A 20,395-nucleotide genomic window follows, 5' to 3' on the forward strand; every position below is an offset into this window, starting at 1 on the left:
AGACTTTGAAAAGAGGGCTGACACATTCCTCCCAGCTTTGGCTCATAGGACTGTTTTGAAAAAGAACCTTGACGTAAAAAGGACTGTGAGATTGTGAATGAATATCCTTAGGACAGCTGAATTGTACAGACAGCCCCTCTGGATGCAGAAGTTGAATAATGCTTGTAAAGAGGTGTGATTCATCCTTTAGTCCATTACCAAGAAGATGAAAAATAGTGTGTGTGCGTACGTGATTTTGTTCACACAAGGACTCACAAACAGGTCAGTGCTTAGATCTGTGTGTAAAGGTTTCTGTCAGATGTGACATTCCTTCAGAGCGTTCGATCGACATGGAAAATGGAAACTCGCTCGCTCTCTCTTTGCCAGCTTCCTTTCATCCTGCTCTACCCCTCCTCTCTTGGGGTGAGAATTGCAAAATCAATAGAGCTAAATGGAGTTGCCACGGAAGCCATTGAGTGTCCTTTCTAAGTGCTGGAGGAACAAAGACAGTTAAGAAGCAGCAGTGATGCCCCACAGTCACCTCCTCTCTTTCTCACCGCACTCTTTTTCAAGACTTTTTCACTCTTATCCTCATTATTCACCTCAAGTCACAGGAGCAGCTCCTATTCTTAGTTCAGGTCTGTTTGGTCTGTTAGCACTCTGATATACTGAATGATAAGTATTCGTATCGCAGTACCAAAATATGATGGCATGTATGGCATGCAGTGCAGTAGGTTAGTGCATCTTTTTAGTGAGAAGCTCCGTCCATAGCGGTTCTACAGCTTTGGTGGTTTTCTTCTATTTTACAATAAAAAAAAAACATGAGTGCACTCTGAAAAGTAATTATTGATTTGCCAAGGAGGTCCCCAAAGCCCAGCTTATCTGAATGAAATGCAGCCTTAATAATAACAATTTAATTTATGAGGGTGATGAACATCATCGACCATTACACAGAAAGTGAAATAAAACCAGGAAGGAGTGAGTGGATAAATTAATTACATTTGTGAAAGAGTTCACCCACAGTCATGTGTCATTCTAATCTATGATAACAGACTCATAGATAACAGAATGAAGGTAATTTTGCCTGCAGACATTAAAAAGTTTACATGCAACCTTAGTCACACGACTTTATCATTATGTTCTGGTCACTGAGTCCTATATGTACACACTTTTCTGCACAAAAAGTAGCACAACTTCCTCAAGACAAACCATCTCCCAAGACATTACCTTTTCTGTTGACTAAATCCAATGGTCCATGAAAATAAAAATACATCAACATTATTTGAAGCACTATTACCAGCATTCACCCAAATAAAAGCCTTCAAATGGACTGCTGTATTCATAAGGAGCAGAAAGCTTCTATAATTTTCAATAGATTTCAGTATTCCCTCATTTCATCAGATTAAAAGAGCTGCGATTTCTTTCTAAATTAACGATTTGGCACCAAGAGTTACCACTAATAGACCAAAAAATAGTGTTTCTCTGCCAGCAGTCTTTAGTCTGCAATGCAATCCACCTGCAATACTTGTTCGCCGTTAGCCTTCCAACAAGTTTCCCTCCTCTTTCTGCCTACAGTGGTAAAGTGCATGGCCAGGCATCAGAGGAACATTCGAAAAAATACAGGATATCCCAGCTTGAAGCAGTACATGAGAACCATTTCATTCTGTTCATACACTAGTCTCGTTAACCTCTGGTATTTTAGACCAGTTTCCATGTATATTTAATGAGAGTCTCTGCACAAGTGATTTGTACTGGTGAGTTACATCATCACAGATTCTCTTTGACTGCACTGCATGCTTTCTCCATATTTTTTTTACAAGATCCAGCAAAAAAAGGAGCAAATAGGATCCCCATTATCTATGAACTGTGTATGTGTGCAGTGAAGAATGAGGAAGAGATGAGGAGAAGAAGAGAAAGATAATAAGACGTGCAGGGAGAATGTGAGCTGAGACTGAAATAGAACAGTGTCTTGAGGTTGTTTGCTTAGAAATCCTGGCAGTCTGTTACTCAGCTGCCCTTCTCTTTGTCACATTCACCTCTGTGGGCCTCAAGAGAGAACAGTGGACTGAGGAAAACACTTTTCAATCTACCTTTGACCTACAACAAACAGCACCAGGTTGGAAGGTATACATGGAAAAAATACATTTTGTTGGATTCATGACCTGCAACAAATAACTCCAGTACAAACAGAGGCAGCTCTGAAAGGAATGACTGCCCATTTCCTGTCATCAATATAATATATATACATGCATGTAAATGCAAACCTGCAGAGAGAAATCCAAACCAAAAGTCAGGGTTGATGTGCATGGTCACACATGCTAGCACACACACAAAAAACGACTAATACAAATCTCTCATAATCTGCTTAGTGAGCAGAAACTCCTGAGAGCTGAGCATAATTATGAGCCATTTTCTAATAATTTCAGAATGAGGTGGATATATGCTATATCCCAAGGGTACACAATTAGATTAGATTTACATCTACCATCTATTATTACAGTGAGCTGGGGAGAGTTCATTGGCTTATCATCAAAAACTTAGCAGGGGGTTTTCTCTTCTTTTTTTTAATGGTAGATTTTCTCTCCTCAGTAAATGCCTAGCCGAGAACTACAGCATCCTCAAGCATCCTCCTCACAGAGGTGTCTGAGGAAGACCTTTAAATCTGCCAGCTCCACACTCACTAGCTATGACCATGATGTCACTTTGGAGACTAAAACTTTACATTTCTATCTTTGATAAAGCTCCCTGCTTGTAGTGCACCGTAGGTAATGCAAAAGTTGTTGACATCTGTGGGATAATTAACTGGGAAACACACTCTGCTGCACTTGGTGAGAAATACATCTTTTTTTCATTTTGCATTCTTCTAGCTGAACAACATGATTCAACATTTTCCCCTCTTCAAAAGTTCTCTGCAGAACTGAGACACAAAGCTTCACTTCAAATTAGTCCAACAACTTTTCACAACCATGACAGGTGTTAGAAATCAGCTGCTAGGTGAGCCATTACCCATAACTAAACTACACTTTCTACCTTTACTCTGTGCCTCAGTGTGTGTGTGTGTGTGTGTAAATGTGTGTGCAGCATAACAGTGTCTTCTACCCTCTTATCTCCTACAGTGAGCAGAAGTACGTGATGGAGGCCCTGCGGTAATTAGAATGGAAAGTCTCTCCCTTCACTACACAAATAACGATAGCCCTTCACCCGCAGTTGAAAATCACCCTGAATCTATGCTCGCACACTAATAGGACACCAACACACACCGACACACACCAACACACACACACTCCTTACCTGCTCTAGTTTCCAGTGGAACTCAGCAGGCCTGAAAGTGTCAACCTGGGCGAAATCTCGTCTGAGCAGGAACACCAGGCGGCAGTTGTGAACATACAGAGAGTAATGGTGGCGGTTCATCTCTGCAAAGGGAAGATCACAGGCAATACTACATGGTCATTCTATGGGACAGCACTGCTGAGCTGGCTCTCACTTTTTGGCATAATTTACTTTTTAAAAGATTCTACTGGACAACAATACTCTGGACTTCAGACTATAAGCTAATAAACCATCTGTGAGACCACAGTGTAATGTGCAGATGGATTATTTAATTAACCAGTTCAGGAAGCTCAGTGCAGATATCCAGAAAGGGGACAAAGTTCTGAAGAGCATTTTCTATTGTGGGCCTCAGACTCATCTTAATTACACTCAACAAAAATATAAACGCAACACTTTTGTTTTTGCTCCCATGTTTCATGAGATGGACTTGAAGATCTAAACTTCATTCCAGATACACAATATTACCATTCCTCTCAAACATTGTTCACAAATCTGTCTAAATGTGTGATAGTGAGCACTTCTGCTTTGCTGAGATAATCCATCCCACCTCACAGGTGTGCCACATCAAGATGCTGATCTGACATCATGATTAGTGCACAGGTGTACCTCAAACTGCCCACAATAAAAGGCCACCTTTTTGAAATGTGCATTTTGTTTCTGCTTTATTGGCGGTCTGGGGACTGGGAACCAGTCAGTATCTGGTGTGACCACCATTTGCCTCATGCAGTGCAACACATCTTCTTCGCATAGAGTTTATCAGATTGTCTATTGTGGCCTGTGGAATGTTGGTCCACTCCTCTTCAATGGCTGTGCGAAGTTGCTGGATATTAGTGGGAACTGGTGCACGCTGTCGTATACGCCGGTCAAACACATCCCAAACATGTTCAATGGGTGACATGTCCGGTGAGTATGCTGGCCATGCAAGAACTGGGACATTTTCAGCTTCCAAGAATTGTGTACAGATCCTTGCAACATGGGGCCGTGCATTATCTTGCTGAAACATGAGGTGATGTTCATGGATGTATGGCACAACAATGGGCCTCAGGATCTCATCACGGTATCTCTGTGCATTCAAAATGCCATCAATAAAATGCACCTGTGTTCTTCGTCCATAACAGATGCCTGCCCATACCATGACCCCACCACCACCATGGGCCACTGGATCCACAACATTGACATCAGCAAAGTGCTCACCCACACGACGCCACACACGCTGTCTGCCATCTGCCCTGAACAATGTAAACCGAGATTCATCCGTGAAGAGAACACCTCTCCAACGTGCTAGACGCCATCGAATGTGAGCATTTGCCCACTCAAGTCTGTTACGACGACGATCTGGAGTCAGGTTAAGACCCCGATGAGGACGACGAGCATGCAGTTGAGCTTCCCTGAGATGGTTTCTGACAGTTTGTGCAGAAATTGTTTGGTTATGCAAACCAATTGTTTCAGCAGCTGTCTGAGTGGCTGGTCTCAGACGATCTCGGAGGTGAACTTGCTGGATGTGGAGGTCCTGGGCTGGTGTGGTTACTCGTGGTCTGCGGTTGTGAGGCCGGTTGGATGTACTGCCATATTCTCTGAAACGCCTTTGGAGATGGCTTATGGTGGAGAAATGAACATTTAATGCACGAGCAACAGATCTGGTTGACATTCCTGCTGTCAGCATGCCAATTGCACGCTCCCTCAATGCTTGTGGCATCTGTGGCATTTTGCTGTGAGACAAAACTGCACATTTCAGGGTGGCCTTTTATTGTGGGCAGTTTGAGGTACACCTGTGCACTAATCATGATGTCAGATCAGCATCTTGATGTGGCACACCTGTGAGGTGGGATGGATTATCTCAGCAAAGCAGAAGTGCTCACTATCACACATTTAGACAGATTTGTGAACAATGTTTGAGAGGAATGGTAATATTGTGTATCTGGAATGAAGTTTAGATCTTCAAGTCCATCTCATGAAACATGGGAGCAAAAACAAAAGTGTTGCGTTTATATTTTTGTTGAGTGTATCTTGTTACTTTGAGAACTTTTTTTCTAACAAAACAAGTTTTCTAAAATAAGGTAATTTAAATTGTTGAAAAAAAACAAAACTAAATTAAGGGTAAAACATACATATCCATATTTTACATTCCAAATTGCATAAACAGTCATAACAGCATATGAATTCCTCACCTGTCTTGTCAGAATTACACAGTATGGTTTCCTTCTCAGCCCTGAGTCCTGGACTGGGCCCATGTTTCATCCATGTTGCTATGGTGAACTGGTCTGTCAGGTTTTGAGGCACCACGTGATCGGGAACATTAGCAGCCTGGCGACCGTCAAACCTGTAGATGAGGTCGCTGTCTCTCCCACTGTCTGTCAGGAGAGGCGTTGTCCAGTTTGTAGAAGGACTGGGGGCAGGAAGGAGGTCGGTGCTGCCCGATGCTGCACCTGATGCCAGTCAGATGACACAACACTGTCAACAAGTCTCCAGAGCAACACACATAAGATTTGTGTGGCTGCTTGTAGATGTGAAAATAATATATACTACTCAAAGTCATTATGAATTTACTGGATGTCATGCTCCAGGATATTAATGGGGTGTAATAAAGTCACACATTATGTAAGTTTGGAATGGAGTTTGCAAATTTAATTTTAAATTTTTTTAAAAAAAAAGAAGAAAAAAAACTCCAAATAGTCTTGAGGATTAAAAATGGCACACTGGAAATTGGCTTATTAATATACTGAGAGGGTTAAGACGTCAAGAGGTAATTTCTTCTTTGAATTATAATTTTCCTTGTCTCTCATTATTATGACTACCCTTTGCGCTTTCATAGTCCTCTACTCTTAAATAGCACCTCAATATTTCAAAGCAGCATCTTCATCTCTCCCTCTCGCTCTCTCTCCTTTAATTTACTTCCCCTTTACTTACCACAAAGTTTTTGCAGAGACTTTTCAGAGTAAGTCTCACGGTCACAGCCCTTCCCGATGTGGTTTGTCTGGAGCTCCACCATCGCTTTCACCCCTGACAACGGACCCCCGCACGTTTCTAAACGCATCTTGGGGAAGAGCTGCTTGCTGCCAGTTCCTGGCTCATAGTCCACACGTTTGTTCCAACCTGAAACAATGAAGTTAAAATCATTTGTACTTTCTATGACAGCTTATTTTGTGACAGGCCTCTGAAATTACAGGTAAAGTACAGGTGTCCTTTGGTTAACATCACATGAAGTCATGTCATTAGTTCTTATGTTAAAATTACACCTGATTATGTCTAACTTCTCAATATAGCTTTAAAAACCTTTTACACACAACATAAACCTTTGTTTTGTTCTACTATGGTTTCAAAAACCAAACAGGTTGGCTGCTTTGGAAGCTTTGTTCAGTGCAATTTTGCCCTATGTTAAGTGAACAGGAGATTAAAATAACGGCAAAATATCTCACAAAGAAGTGCCCTTATTTTGATTAGCAAGGTGTTATGCTTAAACTCCACATGTTCAGTACATGCAGAAACCTGTGAGTGTGTTTGCGACACCTGGTAGCTTTCACCACACCTACACAATATGATACCAAGTCTCCTGAGATGAATCACAAAGAAGGAAACAGGCTGTGATTAGAAAGGCGAGGAGAAGTGAGAGGTGGAGCTTCCATTAATGCCAGAGAGACGTTTTCAAAAAGCATCTGCAGACGCTCAGATGACCTTTGCACACAGGCGATAAATAAGGTGATGTGTGCAGAGGACCCTGGTCTGAATGCATCAGTGCATCATGTTTTATTCATGGATTTAGGCGACTATGAGTTAATGGTTTTACATTAAGCTGCATGTGGGTTAATGGTTTTGCAGTGTGGGTTATTTAATGATTGAAAATTACAAAGAATGATGCAACATTGATGAGGATGTTATAAGGCTATGATAGCAAGTCAGATTCCAACACAGTGTATCAGCAGAGTGATGCAAATTGGACCTCAAAAATAACTGTAGATTTTTCTCTTAGTAGGAGGAGCCTTCCAGATTAGACCAAAAATAGCACATAGTCCTTCTACCCTTATTTCTCTTTTGTGCTTAAATCTGTGACATGAGCATGGCCCTTCCATGTTCGACTGTATCACTGTTTCTCTTAGTATCTGTAGTGTTTTAGGTTGCTGATTGAAACTGTATTCCCCATTTTTTACACCCATTTTATCTAAATTAAATTTTAATAATTTTAAGTGGACAAAACCCTTGTGAATTGGAGTGAGTGCACCTCCATGTATTGCAAACAAAAGTATTATCCAGTGCTCCCTCTTAACTTCAACTTACCCCATCTCTCTTTGTGTATTATAGCCATACTTGGAGCAGTATCTCTTAAAATTGGATGAAGGGGCACAGTCGTATTTGGAAGCTTCTCCTAAGTTAGATCCAAGCTGCTGAAGCAAATTCTCAGGTCAGGATTTATCATGTGTGCAGGGGCTTGATTTTTACAGAGAATCAAACAGATCCAGTTTTATTTACTTGCTAGAATCGTCTAACTATCCAGCTGCCATTTTTAGGTTGAGGGAGGAGAACGGCTGATAAAAATGTTGCTTCCAGATATTTTTTTGCACTCACAGTGATAAGGATTTGCTTTATTTGCCCCACGATTTCTTCTGGGCCTCCAAAGTTTCTACTGCTCTATTCCCTGAAAATGAGGCCTTTATATCTGCAGCCTGAGAGGAGGAGAACGAGTAATGATAAACTTCTTTAACCTCCTTTGCACCTTTTGGGCGTGATCTCTCTCTAATAACAAAAAACAAGTCAGACTTGTTAAGATATTTATCTTATCTTACAAGATGAGATGAACTGCATTGTGTCTAATTGTGTCTTACTTCTTTCCTGTTTCCACTGCACTATACTAAGATGTGGTCATAGACACACATAAAGACTAAAACAGCCCATGCCCACATATTGGCAATGTAATTTATTTGTACCTTTAATGTTCAAGTCTGTAACTTTGCTTCTTTCTTTCTGTTCATTCATCCTCTCTGTCCTTCTTTTTCTGTCTTCCTCTTTCATTCCTGTGTGAGTTTGACTCCTGAGATGCTGTCAGTGCTGACAGGTGAAGCAGCCAGGGAGACAAGCTGACTTGAATGCCAAGCTGCTGTCATGTTAAAAGGAGGAGGGAAAAAACCCCACACTCTAGTCAACTTTCCCTGTGGAAGTTTTTGTCAGGTCTTCTGATTTCCTCAAGAGATGTTCATTTTAAAATGAGATGGAATTCCCTCAAGGTAAAGTATATGCCCCAAAACTGCAAAGAGTTGCCTGCTTCAGTTTTGATTTAAGAAATGCGCTTGTGCACTTTATACCAACAAGGAAATAAGTCAGTTTCTGTGATACTTATTGCGAGGTAAATGATCTCTAACCTTGCCATCCAGGTTTGCAGACAGGCTTGACTTCGATGTGCACTTCCACATCCTCCTTTGCTCTCTTCTGACCACAGTCAAAGGCAGTCACTGTGATCTTGTAGCTGTGCTGTTTGTCGTAACTTAGCCGCTCTGTGTTTCTGATGTTACCTAAAGAAAAAAAAACAAGGAAAGGATAAACAGAAAGAAAGAGCGAATCACTTTCCACTGAGTTGTAATTCAAAATGACTGAGTTAAACAAACTGCTTTTTGAAAGCAAAACAAAACCTCTTTGTTCTTATTGAAGCCAGTTACTGACGACTCAAGGTCCTGTCATCTTGTACGCTTATGAATTTAAAAGCCTTTTGTAAGGAGTCAATGTAAAACTGCAAAAATGCATGTTCTTCACCTGTCACCAGGGTAACAGAGAATAGTGCAACCCACTGTCAGTGAACATTAAAAGATATGGAACAGCTTTTATTAATAATGCAGTAGTGATGACTGCATTGCGAACAGTGTTAAGTGATGTCTTGCTGTTATTGCCTCAAAAGAAGAGACAAAAAGAGACAAAAGGTATTTTGAGTTAAATAATATTTTTCTCTCTGCTCTGCTGAGCCATTTGTCCTTTCTCCCCTTGTGTCTAAATGAATGGCTCGGCTTAATTTTGGTGAGTTATATTTCAATGTGTTATTATTATTATTACCATCTCAGACCCTGTGCCCAGTCCTATGAGGACAACTGAAACTATTTTTGTTGTTTTCATGTGGAGGCTTGGCTGAATGAAAGGCATCACTCTGCTGTCAGAGAACAAAGGAGAAAGGAGCAGAAGGAAATCAAAGCACAGCGACAAAGGAGAAAAAAAAGGAGCAGAACTGAAATGTCAAAGGAAGAAAGGCGAGGAGGTCAGTCAGACAGTTTTTACAAAAAAATCTCCTACACTGACTATTTGATCTGCAGCTGGTGAGAACAAAGAAGGGACTAGAATTCAACCATTTGCTAGTTATGCAACCGTACATAGAACTTAAGGTTACAGTTCACTTTGACAGGACATTTTCACACATGGTTCATTAGCAGGGTACCTCTTACATCTAGTATCTATGGGCACCTGGCTGATTTAGATTTTTTTTTAATTGCTGACAGTTAAAGGGATGTGTGGAAGTTGAGTTAATCTAAAAGCCCGATTACAGTGTTGGTTTGGTCTCTATAACCAGTTTCAGTAAAACATCATTATAAGCAGATATTGGCCTTAAAATGAAATAATAATCATCTGATATCAGCTGATAAGTTCGCACTATGCTAAAATTCACTGTGTTCCTGAATGGATGCATCAAAAACCACTTCATTACATCAGTGAGAGTATTACAGGGACAGCATGTTTGAGACTTAGACAGCATAGCTGCTCTGCTTCAGCATCCCTTCAAATGATCCTTAATTCATTCTTAATACACTTTAGTCTTTTAGCTCAGAAAATGAATTTACAATTGTTCAAAAAAACAAGTCTGAATAACATGCTGTGTCTCTTAGTTTCTTCCAAACAATATTATTGCGCCTGGAAGGAGACCAAATCAAACCAGCTACCATAAAATACAGGGAGGAAACACTGGGAGGTTAAAATCAAAAAGCAGTGACACAAAATACTAAGGATGACCCTGAGAGAGAGGGAGCTACATTAAAGAAAGCAGTGTCTGTCTGATGTGTGTGACACACACACAAAGCCCTTCAGTCTCCCTTCAGTTTGGATTACACTGCACTCAGATCAGCAAAGAGTGGATGCAAAGGCTCAGGGTAAAGGAAGTGCAAATCCCAAAGCTTTAAATTTATATAGGCAGATATGCTCAGAATAGTACTTAATCAAAAAATAAAATACAACCTTCCAGTCAACCAAGAGCACACACAAACAGAAGAACCTGTGAAGCTGAAGGTGGATCTTTGTCATGAAACTTTTGATCTGTGGACTGATGAAAAGCTACCTGGTGGATCACGACATCACTGCAATAAAAAGAAACCATACATCTGCTTGTATTTCATAACTGTATTCATATAATGTATACACCCATGAGTGCTGCAGTCTTTTTCCAATACAAGCAGTATGATTTCTTTACATAGTTTCCATTGATTATTCCATGACTCATTTCAAAGCCATCTGACTCTTCTGAGGTTCTCTTATATCTATCTTTAGTAGAGACGTATTCAAGGTTCAGCTGGCTGAGATCATAGGAAGAACATGCCACAGCAGAGGAACAGCGTTTTTGTTTCATCAGAACATCAAATATTCTGTTTGTGTGAGGCAAGAACAGCACAGCTATTAGAGTACAAACTGTTAAGACTATGATGAAAAACTTATAGTTTGTGGGTCCACTTGCTTCAGGTAAAGCTTTTAAGGTTAACAAGTAGACGAGTATTTCTTCATTAAACTTGTACCTTTTATGTACAAACTGTTTGGTCTACAGTTCATGACCTGTGAGAAGTTAGACAAGTGTCACATCAATAACAGTTCTTCAGTATAATTACATTAGATAAAGCTTTTTCCATGGAAAAAAAAAGCCTCCAGGCTCACAAAATGTTCCTTCATTTTGCCATTCTAGGTTTCTCTCTCAGACATACACATCACTCCTAATCACATCAGTACTTAGCCAGACTATAAACCCTGCACGTGCACACATACACTTACCATTGCGGTCTATCGCAAATGGTGTGCCTGCGGTGACAATTTCATAGTTGCAGATCTGGCTGTACTGTGGTGAGCAGTCCTGGTCCCACGCCTCCACCTAGAAGAAACAACATGCAGATAACTGTTCTTCAGCAAAGTCACAGTTAATAGAAGTAAAATCTTATTGATAATAAGAAGACACAAAGCCATGATAACTCAATATGTATTCAAAAAAAGGTTTAAATACCTGTAAAATGCTGTCGTAGATTTTCCCCTCTATCACGGAAGCTTTGTACAGCGTCTCCCTGAACACAGGGCTGAACTCATTGACATCATCCACCTGGATATGGACCACAGCCCTATATGGAGGTACGAGAAAAAACACAAGATAGAGGGAGGAAGCATTGGAGAAATGATAAGAAAAGGATAGAGTGGTAAAGGAAATGTAGAAAAAGGACAAAGAGAATGAATCAAAACTGAGTGTTGATCTTTAACGCACTGGAATGTTGTTTATTCATTTTTCTGTATGCACTGTGGTTTCATTATGCTCTAATGTCACAGATATGACAGACTCATCCACAAACTGTCTTACAGCAGATAGTTTTCAAAGCTTTTATTTTTCCTCTGCTCTCTTTTCCTCACAACGCAAACACACACATAAACACACAACCTCATTTGTGCAGTAAAGTATATAAATGGCACGATGATGTAGATGCATCATGAAGTTTTCTTCACAGGTGACCTTCACTGACAACAACTCACAGTGTATGTGAGGAGGCACATCTGGCTAATTAATGACATTAGCTTAATGAGGGCTATTTAGAATGTCATGCAGTGATAATGTCTCTCACACACACACTGTACACTGAGCGTCATTCATCTAATACTGAAGAAATTCATCACAGATCCCTGAGCTGATAAATCTCTCTCTGTCTCTCTCTCTCGTGTACCGAGCAGCATCTTTTTTTAGTTGCTTCTTCTCTCAGAGAAGGACCAGAGGGTTTGATTTGCTGCCGTCCATGTCAGTCTGCCTGTCTGTCAATCTGATTCACATAGCGCTGCCTCACACACACACACACACACACTGTATTGATGGGCTATTAGGAGGACATGTCCTCAGATGAATCTGCAAGTCTCAGCTGTTGTTGCTTCTGCAACACTGAAGGCTGAGAGGCGGAAAAAGTAGAAATTATGTTTTTTATTACAACTTTGAGCTAAGTTCAAGAAGGTATTTTCACATACAGCAGCACTTTGTTAGCGTTTAATTTGTGTTCAATTTAAATCCATTATCACATGAACGCACCTATAGGGATGCATATACTTATGTAAATGTATCTATGGGAACAAGCTTTTACTGTGTCTGTATTTTTATCTTTTTATTAGATATTAGTTCTGCTGCATAAGAATGATTTACAGGTAATGATACACAAATAACTTGAACCTCCATTTTTTAATGCATTTTTTAATGGATTTTTTATTTTTATTTTATAGGTGTTTGATTTAAATGTGCATATTGCACATTTACGCATACTGCAATATTCATTTGTGTTTGTTCTTGCTCTACATATACAGTATATTAATAACACTGCACATGTCAGGTTAGAAGATACCATGTGTTTTCACTTAGTGGCATCTAGCAATGAGATTGCAGCCACATTAATACCGGTCTCTCACCGTCCCTTTCCAGGTGACAAGAAGACAAGACCTCAGTGGCATGCAAAAGGGTGCCATAGATCTGCTTCTTGCTGCAGAAGAGTCCAGGTTTGTGACAAAAGTGTGAGTGAGTTTACTTTTGCTGTTCTAGTATCTCAATTTTTAACCCCAGCCATAATAAAAATCACAAACACATGAAGAGAAAGGCTTGACTTACTTGTGGGATTTCTTCCAGTCGGCCCCGCTGGGCCCGGCACCACAATCGTAGGCCTGGATAATAAAGGTATACTCTTTCTGGCTCTCACAGTCCACAGAGCCCCTGGCCCTCAGGACTCCTTCTCCTGATGTGCGATTTAGCACCACTGCCTCAAATGGAGCATCTTGACCAAAGATCTTAAAGGCACAAATCTCCCCTAAAAAGAAAGAGAAAAGGAAAAGCATGTAATAAAAAAATGGGAGAGTAATCATAAACACTTAAGTGTCTTAGCCAGGGACGATGTTAAAGGACTTTATAAGTGGCTGCAACTTTTGAGAATCAAAGGCTATTCTTTCATCTTTGAGCAAAAAGTGAAAAACAACAGTGTGATGTTTGTCAAAGAAGAAAAGCAGCAATAATCATCAAGTAAAGATTAAGAGAGTCGCTTCTGAAAAATAAAGAGATGAGAGTAATTCATCGGTCGGATAGCTAATGCTAATCATCACCCAGTGAAAAAGAAAAATGAACAATGTGAGTTCTAAAGATAAAATGACAGAAAGATAGACAACATAAGGGAAATTATGAGCTTCAGCATGCTGGCCCCCAGCAGAGACTGAAAATGTTGCTCTGCATGAGGCTCATCAGAGGACCTACTCTGGGTTTTTAATATGAAAGCACAACAACTAACTAATAAGTCTGAGCTTTCTCTTAATGTACGTGTAAATGAATAGTACATGTTTCATTCATTTAATTTAATTTAATACAGCTGATGATAAATCTTATTATTTTGCTTCTCTAAAACCCAGCAGTGGCTACCGAACAGCTTGAATAGTAAAGGATGAATCAAACTGTGGGTAATAAAGTAAAACACTGCTGGCATTTTCCTTACAGCACAGCTATTAACTCTGAATTTCAGACTCCGTCCATGTCTGGACCCAGAGATCTTCGTCAGCATGAGCTGACAACACAGTGTACTGCTCCTGGGGTGTCATTAAGAGTAGAACAGTTTCTGATATGTGTCCCAGCTCAACAAAAGCTGAAATGTGTCCTGTCCACAGAGTCCTTTCCCACTCTCGTTGACCATATTTTGTTGTGTGTTCCTGTGTGTATAGACGTGGATGTGAATCGTCTTTGGAGTTTATCCCCTGCACAAGTGTTCATTTCAGGGATTTGGGAAATCTTCTTGCAGAAGGAACAAAACAACTGTGACTCTCTGACCCTGTGCCAGCTGATATCTCTCACAGCATAGCGGGGACACAGCTGAAACAAAAAGACATCTATGGCAATTCTGCCTGCATGCTCAAAACCTTACTAACTAATACAAAGTTCTTTTTTGCTGCTGGATTTTTTTCAACTTTGTCCTATTTTATCTTCATATTCCACTCTCATACACACAGCCGTTTAACTTATTATTACTTCAGCCTCCTTTAAACTTGATTGTACTTCCCAAATCCCCTTCTTGGTGAAAGACTTGTGACTGATGCTGCCAAAAACTCCCCAGTCAATCTTCAAAATGGCTGTCCCTCATATGCTCCCCTCTATGAGGTTTTAAAGAAATACAAAGGCCCCCAGTAGGGTGGACTGTGAATAGAAAAATAATAAAATGTTAATAAATAAAAACTGCAGGTGGTACGGAAGAAGAGTGATCCTGCCTCCACATGCACACAAGTATATACACACACACTCTGAATAAGTATGGTCTTAGATGCGGTTCAAATGGAGTGATTATATTATGCTGCTGCAGGAACCCTCAACTTGGTGATGGGGAGCAGCAAAAGCTACCTTCACTTAGCAGTTTAGAGGTTGGATACAAATTCATTTTCTGCTCCATCTGGTGTGGCAAATGCATTTTTCTGGAATACATTTTTGCACAAGAACATAACAGAGTCATGAAGTGGGGGAAAGTAAGAGATAGCTTTAGAAGAAGATAGAGAGAAGAGAGAAAGAGAAGAAAGAAGGGAGACATGAGGAACAATGTGATGATCCAATATGTAAATGACAGAGATTTCAGATGGATTTCTACTATGTCAGCAAATGAACCCTTTACCGAGACATTCTCTTTCCTGCCACTTACAGTTTCCCCCTCACCAGAGGGAACACCCTGCTGTGGTGCATGGATGAAATGAGGTCTAATCTTTTTTGGCCTATACGTCAAGAGGGAAAAAGGGTTGCTTTTCAAAGTAAATATTAAAACGCATAGATTTTTGCTGTGGGGAATTGGCTGCTGCCAACAGAGTAAAGGCGGAAGAGTCAGCAAAAAATGGCTCAATATTAACAATCATCTAAAATAGATAGTGCACCACAGAAAGCTTGAGCAGCATAAACTGCATTGACAGAAAATGTCAAGCTGTCAGGGAACATGTATTTCACAGGGTGTTGAATTGGCAGTATAATGGAGAAGGACAAGATGGATACAATTAATGAAGAAATGATTGTCTGCAAACTAACACGTTGTCATAAGGAGCCAAAACAAATTTGTGTATTCCTAATGTGAGTAAATGGAGTTGACAGAGCATTTAATTTCATGATAGCGCCACTGCAATAAGCTTCAAAATGAATTTTCAAAATCTGTAGGTGACATTGTAAAAGGTTTAGTGACCCTAACTTACAAGCAGTTATCATGTATAACAAATTAGGCTTCGGCAGGCCACCACACATGATACTACTGATGGGAAACACTAAAGTTGTATTTACTGCATCCTCTACACATTCTGCATTTTAAATGTTCTTTGGGTTTTAGGGAAGCTGCAGCAGCAACAAAGCTGATGTAACCAATGTTGTAACAAATACAAGCTTCGAATCAGCATATTAAAAAAAAACAAAAAACAAATTTGGGCACGCAGACATTACATGAAAGCCTGTGCAAAGAGGTCACGTCATGTAATTTTAATTTCTGTATTCTCCTACAGCTGGAGCTTTCTGGGCCATTCACCCCAGGACATAAAGAAAAAAGTTATAAATATATATATACCCCACTGTTACAATAAGCAAACTGAAAAATATTTATTAGTGACTGTTGGTGTTGCACTCTTAAGTTCACAATGTGATGTCACATTATATCTTGACTGTAAAAAAAACTTCAGGAGTGACTTCTCAAAGCCTCACATGAACCCACTTTCTTGGTAAAGGCTCAATAGAGAAAGAGAAGATTAAATCATGTTCATTCCTTTTAATCAAATGCTGTTGTGACTCCATCTGGAGTGTCTGAACCTATTTGTCTGACTATACAGTGCAGAAAGTGCAAAAGCTTCAATATCAAGATTCAACAGTGTGTGTGTGTGTGTGTGTGTGTGTGTGTGTGTGGTGGACTGGAGCTGTAAGGCCTTGATTAAAGTGAGTGTCTAAGCAGGCAGAGTATCAGGCGTTTTTAAGCCTTGATTCCTTCACTCTCCTGCCTTCACTGAGCTCACAGTCACCCTCACTCGTCTACTTTAATTAATGACTGGATTACACTTCATCCTTCTACTGACCCACAGATAAACTCTAACAACGCTCAGACACACATATGCACACAATATCCAGCATGTGTCCATGTTATGAGGAATTAAGTACAAACACATACTGTACATTATGCACAGCACACACTGTTGATAAACATGGCAATTATTTTAAGGGCTTTATTACAGTGTCATGGTTTCCAATAAGACTTAATTGACTCAGTTTTTTTTCTTCTGTTTTTCCCAGTGCTGAAAAATAAAGTGCTACAGCTATCTTTATGAGATCCCCTACTGTCCAATAGCGACGGAGGAACTTTCTAATTTGCAGCTTGCAGTTCAGTGTCACCAGTTAATTGCTAAAAATTCATTTTTAACTGCATTTAACTGCATCTAATTGCAGTTTCACCACGAAGAAGCAGCTTTTCTAGTAACAAATAGAACAAATGGTCATGTATGACTGAAGGAATGAGGTTGATCCAGCTGTTTCTTCTTAGATATAGAAAGGGTAAGGTCACACTGCAGAATTAATCAATCTGGATAAATGTTTATTGTCATAACAGCCCCAGACAGACTCTGGTTTAATATTTGGATAACATTCTCAAATTAAGGAGCTGTGTGTGCATGTGTTTATGCCAGGAAGATTTATTTTGTGTACAATTTTCAAAAGCCCACTGGAACCCCCTTGTTATCACTGTAATATGATAAGCAGCAAAAGTGACCCAGATTACAGAGGCAGCCTCATCACCCAAGCAACCAGGAAAATAGAAATGTTGCCCTGAGAGTTTGTAATAGGGTGATATCTAAAGAGCAGCTGAAATGGAAAGCTACACACGTGTTCCTATTGTATGTAAGGGAGTGACAACCATTTATTGGAATGATAGCCTTTGACAGAATTCATCGTCCCTGGTGCAAAGGTCCCTCAGTGTTTTATTTCCACTGCGCTTATGGCTAGCTCCTCTTTACTCTCAACAATTGCTGGAGAGGAGCTGATCCTGGCTGTCATTGGTAACCAGCTAATCTATTGAAAGGTTACCATGATCATTATTCAAAAAGAAGAACATGGCAGGATGTTTTCTCAGGTGGTCACAGTTTTTAAGTGCTTGAGAGAAGCACTCTAAAAACGAGGTCATGGACACAACCACAAACAGCTGCCTGGACACAGCTCATTATAAACTCAAAAACTGTGCAAATACCTTCAAGTGATTAAAAATATTTAAAAAATCAAACAGTTTTTTTAACTTAAAGGAAGCCCTATACTCATAGATTTAGTGAGTATAGGGCTGCTAAAGAAAGAAGGAGGATGACAAACAAAGGTTCATGACCTTCCCCATAAGCCCTTCCCATGTTGGCTTTAATGGGATTTTCTCTGTACTGTCTCTCCTAGGTTTTAAGTGAGGACACAATGAGGACACCGAGCAGCAGGTACTTAAGAGGAGGATAAGTTGTCAAATATTAGTGGTGGCTCTTGAAATTTTTATCACTGCCTCACTTACTGCTTGTTAAATCTATACTCACAGCTTTATTCGACTTCTTTACACCAAAGAGCTCCAAGTTCAGAAAGTAGGTACGCTGAGTCATCACATCAAAAGTGTAAGAGGCCTCTGCATTCAAAAGCATCCTATTGTTACATGACCTCATGGATCTACACTATGTTTGATTCAGGTATGTGCACCCAGAGTGACACTGACTGGAATCCCCCTTCACACTGTAGACAAAGGCATACATAACTCAGCAGTTGTGCCTGACAATTGAGCCATAAGAGAGAATAACTCCTGAAATATCTTTTAATGCAGAAACACTAAAATTGATTTTTCCAGTTCATTCCCCTCCAGAAGAAAAGTTTCACTTTAATGAGATAACACTCAACGAATTTCTTTAGAGGCTGTTTAGAGGTCTGAAATGCAATAAAAAGAGCTGGTGTTCACACTATGTGCAGTTTATCTGTGTGCATGGGTGAATGCATTTGTCGTTCAGTATAGCCACTTCAACTCTCAGTCAGTTAAAGAAAGACTTGTGGGAGCAATTCATCAGAGTCTCCTTTAGATAGCCGGCCACTTCCTAATTGCATTTGGGAGACTGTTTCACCATCCGCTTGACCTCAGGGTGACAAACTCACAAAGAAAGGAAGCGCATACACACCTGCTGAAACAAACACACACACTTTTAGGTTATCTATTCACCCAGGGCCGCTGATGCCTTGGACAACACAATATAAGAAGAGGAGAATTCATTATCACAGACAATACACATTCATTCTGCTGGGGGCTCCGGTGGTCTGTGATGCAATTAGTGTTAATTGCAGCCTGTGAAGTTGTGGGATTGGAATTCATCAGATGAACTAGTGACTGTCAGTGTTTCTTGTTAATTGAACTACGTGAAGGTGTAGTTGCGTGACTTTAATGCTGAAAAGCAGAGCACTGCAAAGTATTCTGGCTGTGCTTAAAGCTGTTAACAGCTGAGTGCAGACACAAATACAAGGAGTCTCGAGTTGCAACTTCTGGACGATGCCTGTGACTGCGAGATGATGGGTTTGAGTACAGAAACAGCCCTGAGCCAAACGCTTTTAAAAGGTGATTTACTCGTTTTTTTTTTTCAAGTAAAAAATAGGAAAATGTGAAAAGCTATATGAGGCAGAAGATTGTTTATCAACTTAAGCAGAAAATTGCACAAATGGAGAATTGGCATCTAGCAGAGCACATCAAATGTGGGACCACACGGGAAGCCCAGTTAAAAAAAAAAAGTATGACGATGTTGGAAGAAACCCCAAAAAATAGGAAAAGGACAACAGGAAAACAAGAATACCTTTTCAATGTAAACAGAAGAGGTCACAGAGATACAAAGAAGTGGATTAAAAAGTGAATGAAAGGGGAGGAGAAGCTGCAGGGGAGGTGGAGGAAGGATAGAGGGAGATAACTACAGTGTGTGAGATAACTAACACAGGTATAAATAGCACTACCAACCTCTTGAGTATCTCAGTGTGCCTCTCCTCCTCCTCCTCCTCCTCTTCCTCCCCATGCCCCTTCTTACTTCCTCTGCTGCAGATTTCACTGCGGTAAGCAATTATCTAGCTCCTAACATCAGCACTCAGGTGCACCACTCAACCTTGCCCTCCTTTACCCCGACACACCTCACGTTTCCAACCTCTTCTCCACTTTCTTCTCTGTTTCTCACTCAGCAGCTACTCAATGTAGCTCCGAGGGTCACCCGTTGACAGTTAAATGGCTTCTTGAACAAGGGAATTTTTTTACAGTTTGGATGCATGCATGCAGGTGAGACACTTGTACAGATAGTATACAGTCAAAATAAGACTGTCAGGGATCACACAGCTTAAAATGTAGTCCAAATATATCAACATGTACAGTCTTGTAACTACAATTATGAAAAAAAAAACAGTCTTCATGTCTTTCAGTCAGTGAGAGGTGATTTTGTGGGACTGGAATTTGCAAATAATGTATCATCATCAATATTGTTTTTTTTATTATTATCTAAAAGCTCTGTAGCAATGGTACTTTGTTCTCATTTCAGACAGGACTCAGACACAGCTTGTACATTCCAAGCTCCAACAATAGGCCCATGCTCTGAAAATAGGAATTTCACTGTTTACTACAGGGGAGACAAGAGAACATGTGAACCACATTTCACATGGACATAGAAGGATTAAGAATTTGTTCATTTTATAGTTTTAAATCCACAGGGGGCAGAAAAAACTCTCATTAACACAAATCAAATCTCTGCAGCCTACCTTCTCTCCTACAAACCTCTCCATCAGCTGTTCATTATCTTTTTCAACCAAATCACACCTCTTCTGAGTGACATTCAA

General features: G+C 40.1%; 1 protein-coding gene across 1 annotated transcript in view; it reads right to left on the reverse strand.

Moving 5' to 3' along the window:
- Nucleotides 1–20,395, reverse strand: part of clstn2a (calsyntenin 2a) — a 99,473-nt gene that overhangs the window by 16,326 nt on the left and 62,752 nt on the right. The window contains exons 3-9 of the mRNA XM_028427463.1: nucleotides 13,160–13,355; nucleotides 11,537–11,648; nucleotides 11,311–11,407; nucleotides 8,661–8,810; nucleotides 6,217–6,402; nucleotides 5,478–5,735; nucleotides 3,271–3,392 (exon numbers count right to left, since the gene is read on the reverse strand). Of these exons, the coding sequence (XP_028283264.1) occupies nucleotides 3,271–3,392; nucleotides 5,478–5,735; nucleotides 6,217–6,402; nucleotides 8,661–8,810; nucleotides 11,311–11,407; nucleotides 11,537–11,648; nucleotides 13,160–13,355 (1,121 nt within the window). The remainder of the gene's footprint in view (nucleotides 1–3,270; nucleotides 3,393–5,477; nucleotides 5,736–6,216; nucleotides 6,403–8,660; nucleotides 8,811–11,310; nucleotides 11,408–11,536; nucleotides 11,649–13,159; nucleotides 13,356–20,395) is intronic.

The sequence above is a fragment of the Parambassis ranga genome, chromosome 17, assembly GCF_900634625.1.
Source record: "Parambassis ranga chromosome 17, fParRan2.1, whole genome shotgun sequence".
NCBI lineage: Eukaryota > Metazoa > Chordata > Actinopteri > Ambassidae > Parambassis > Parambassis ranga.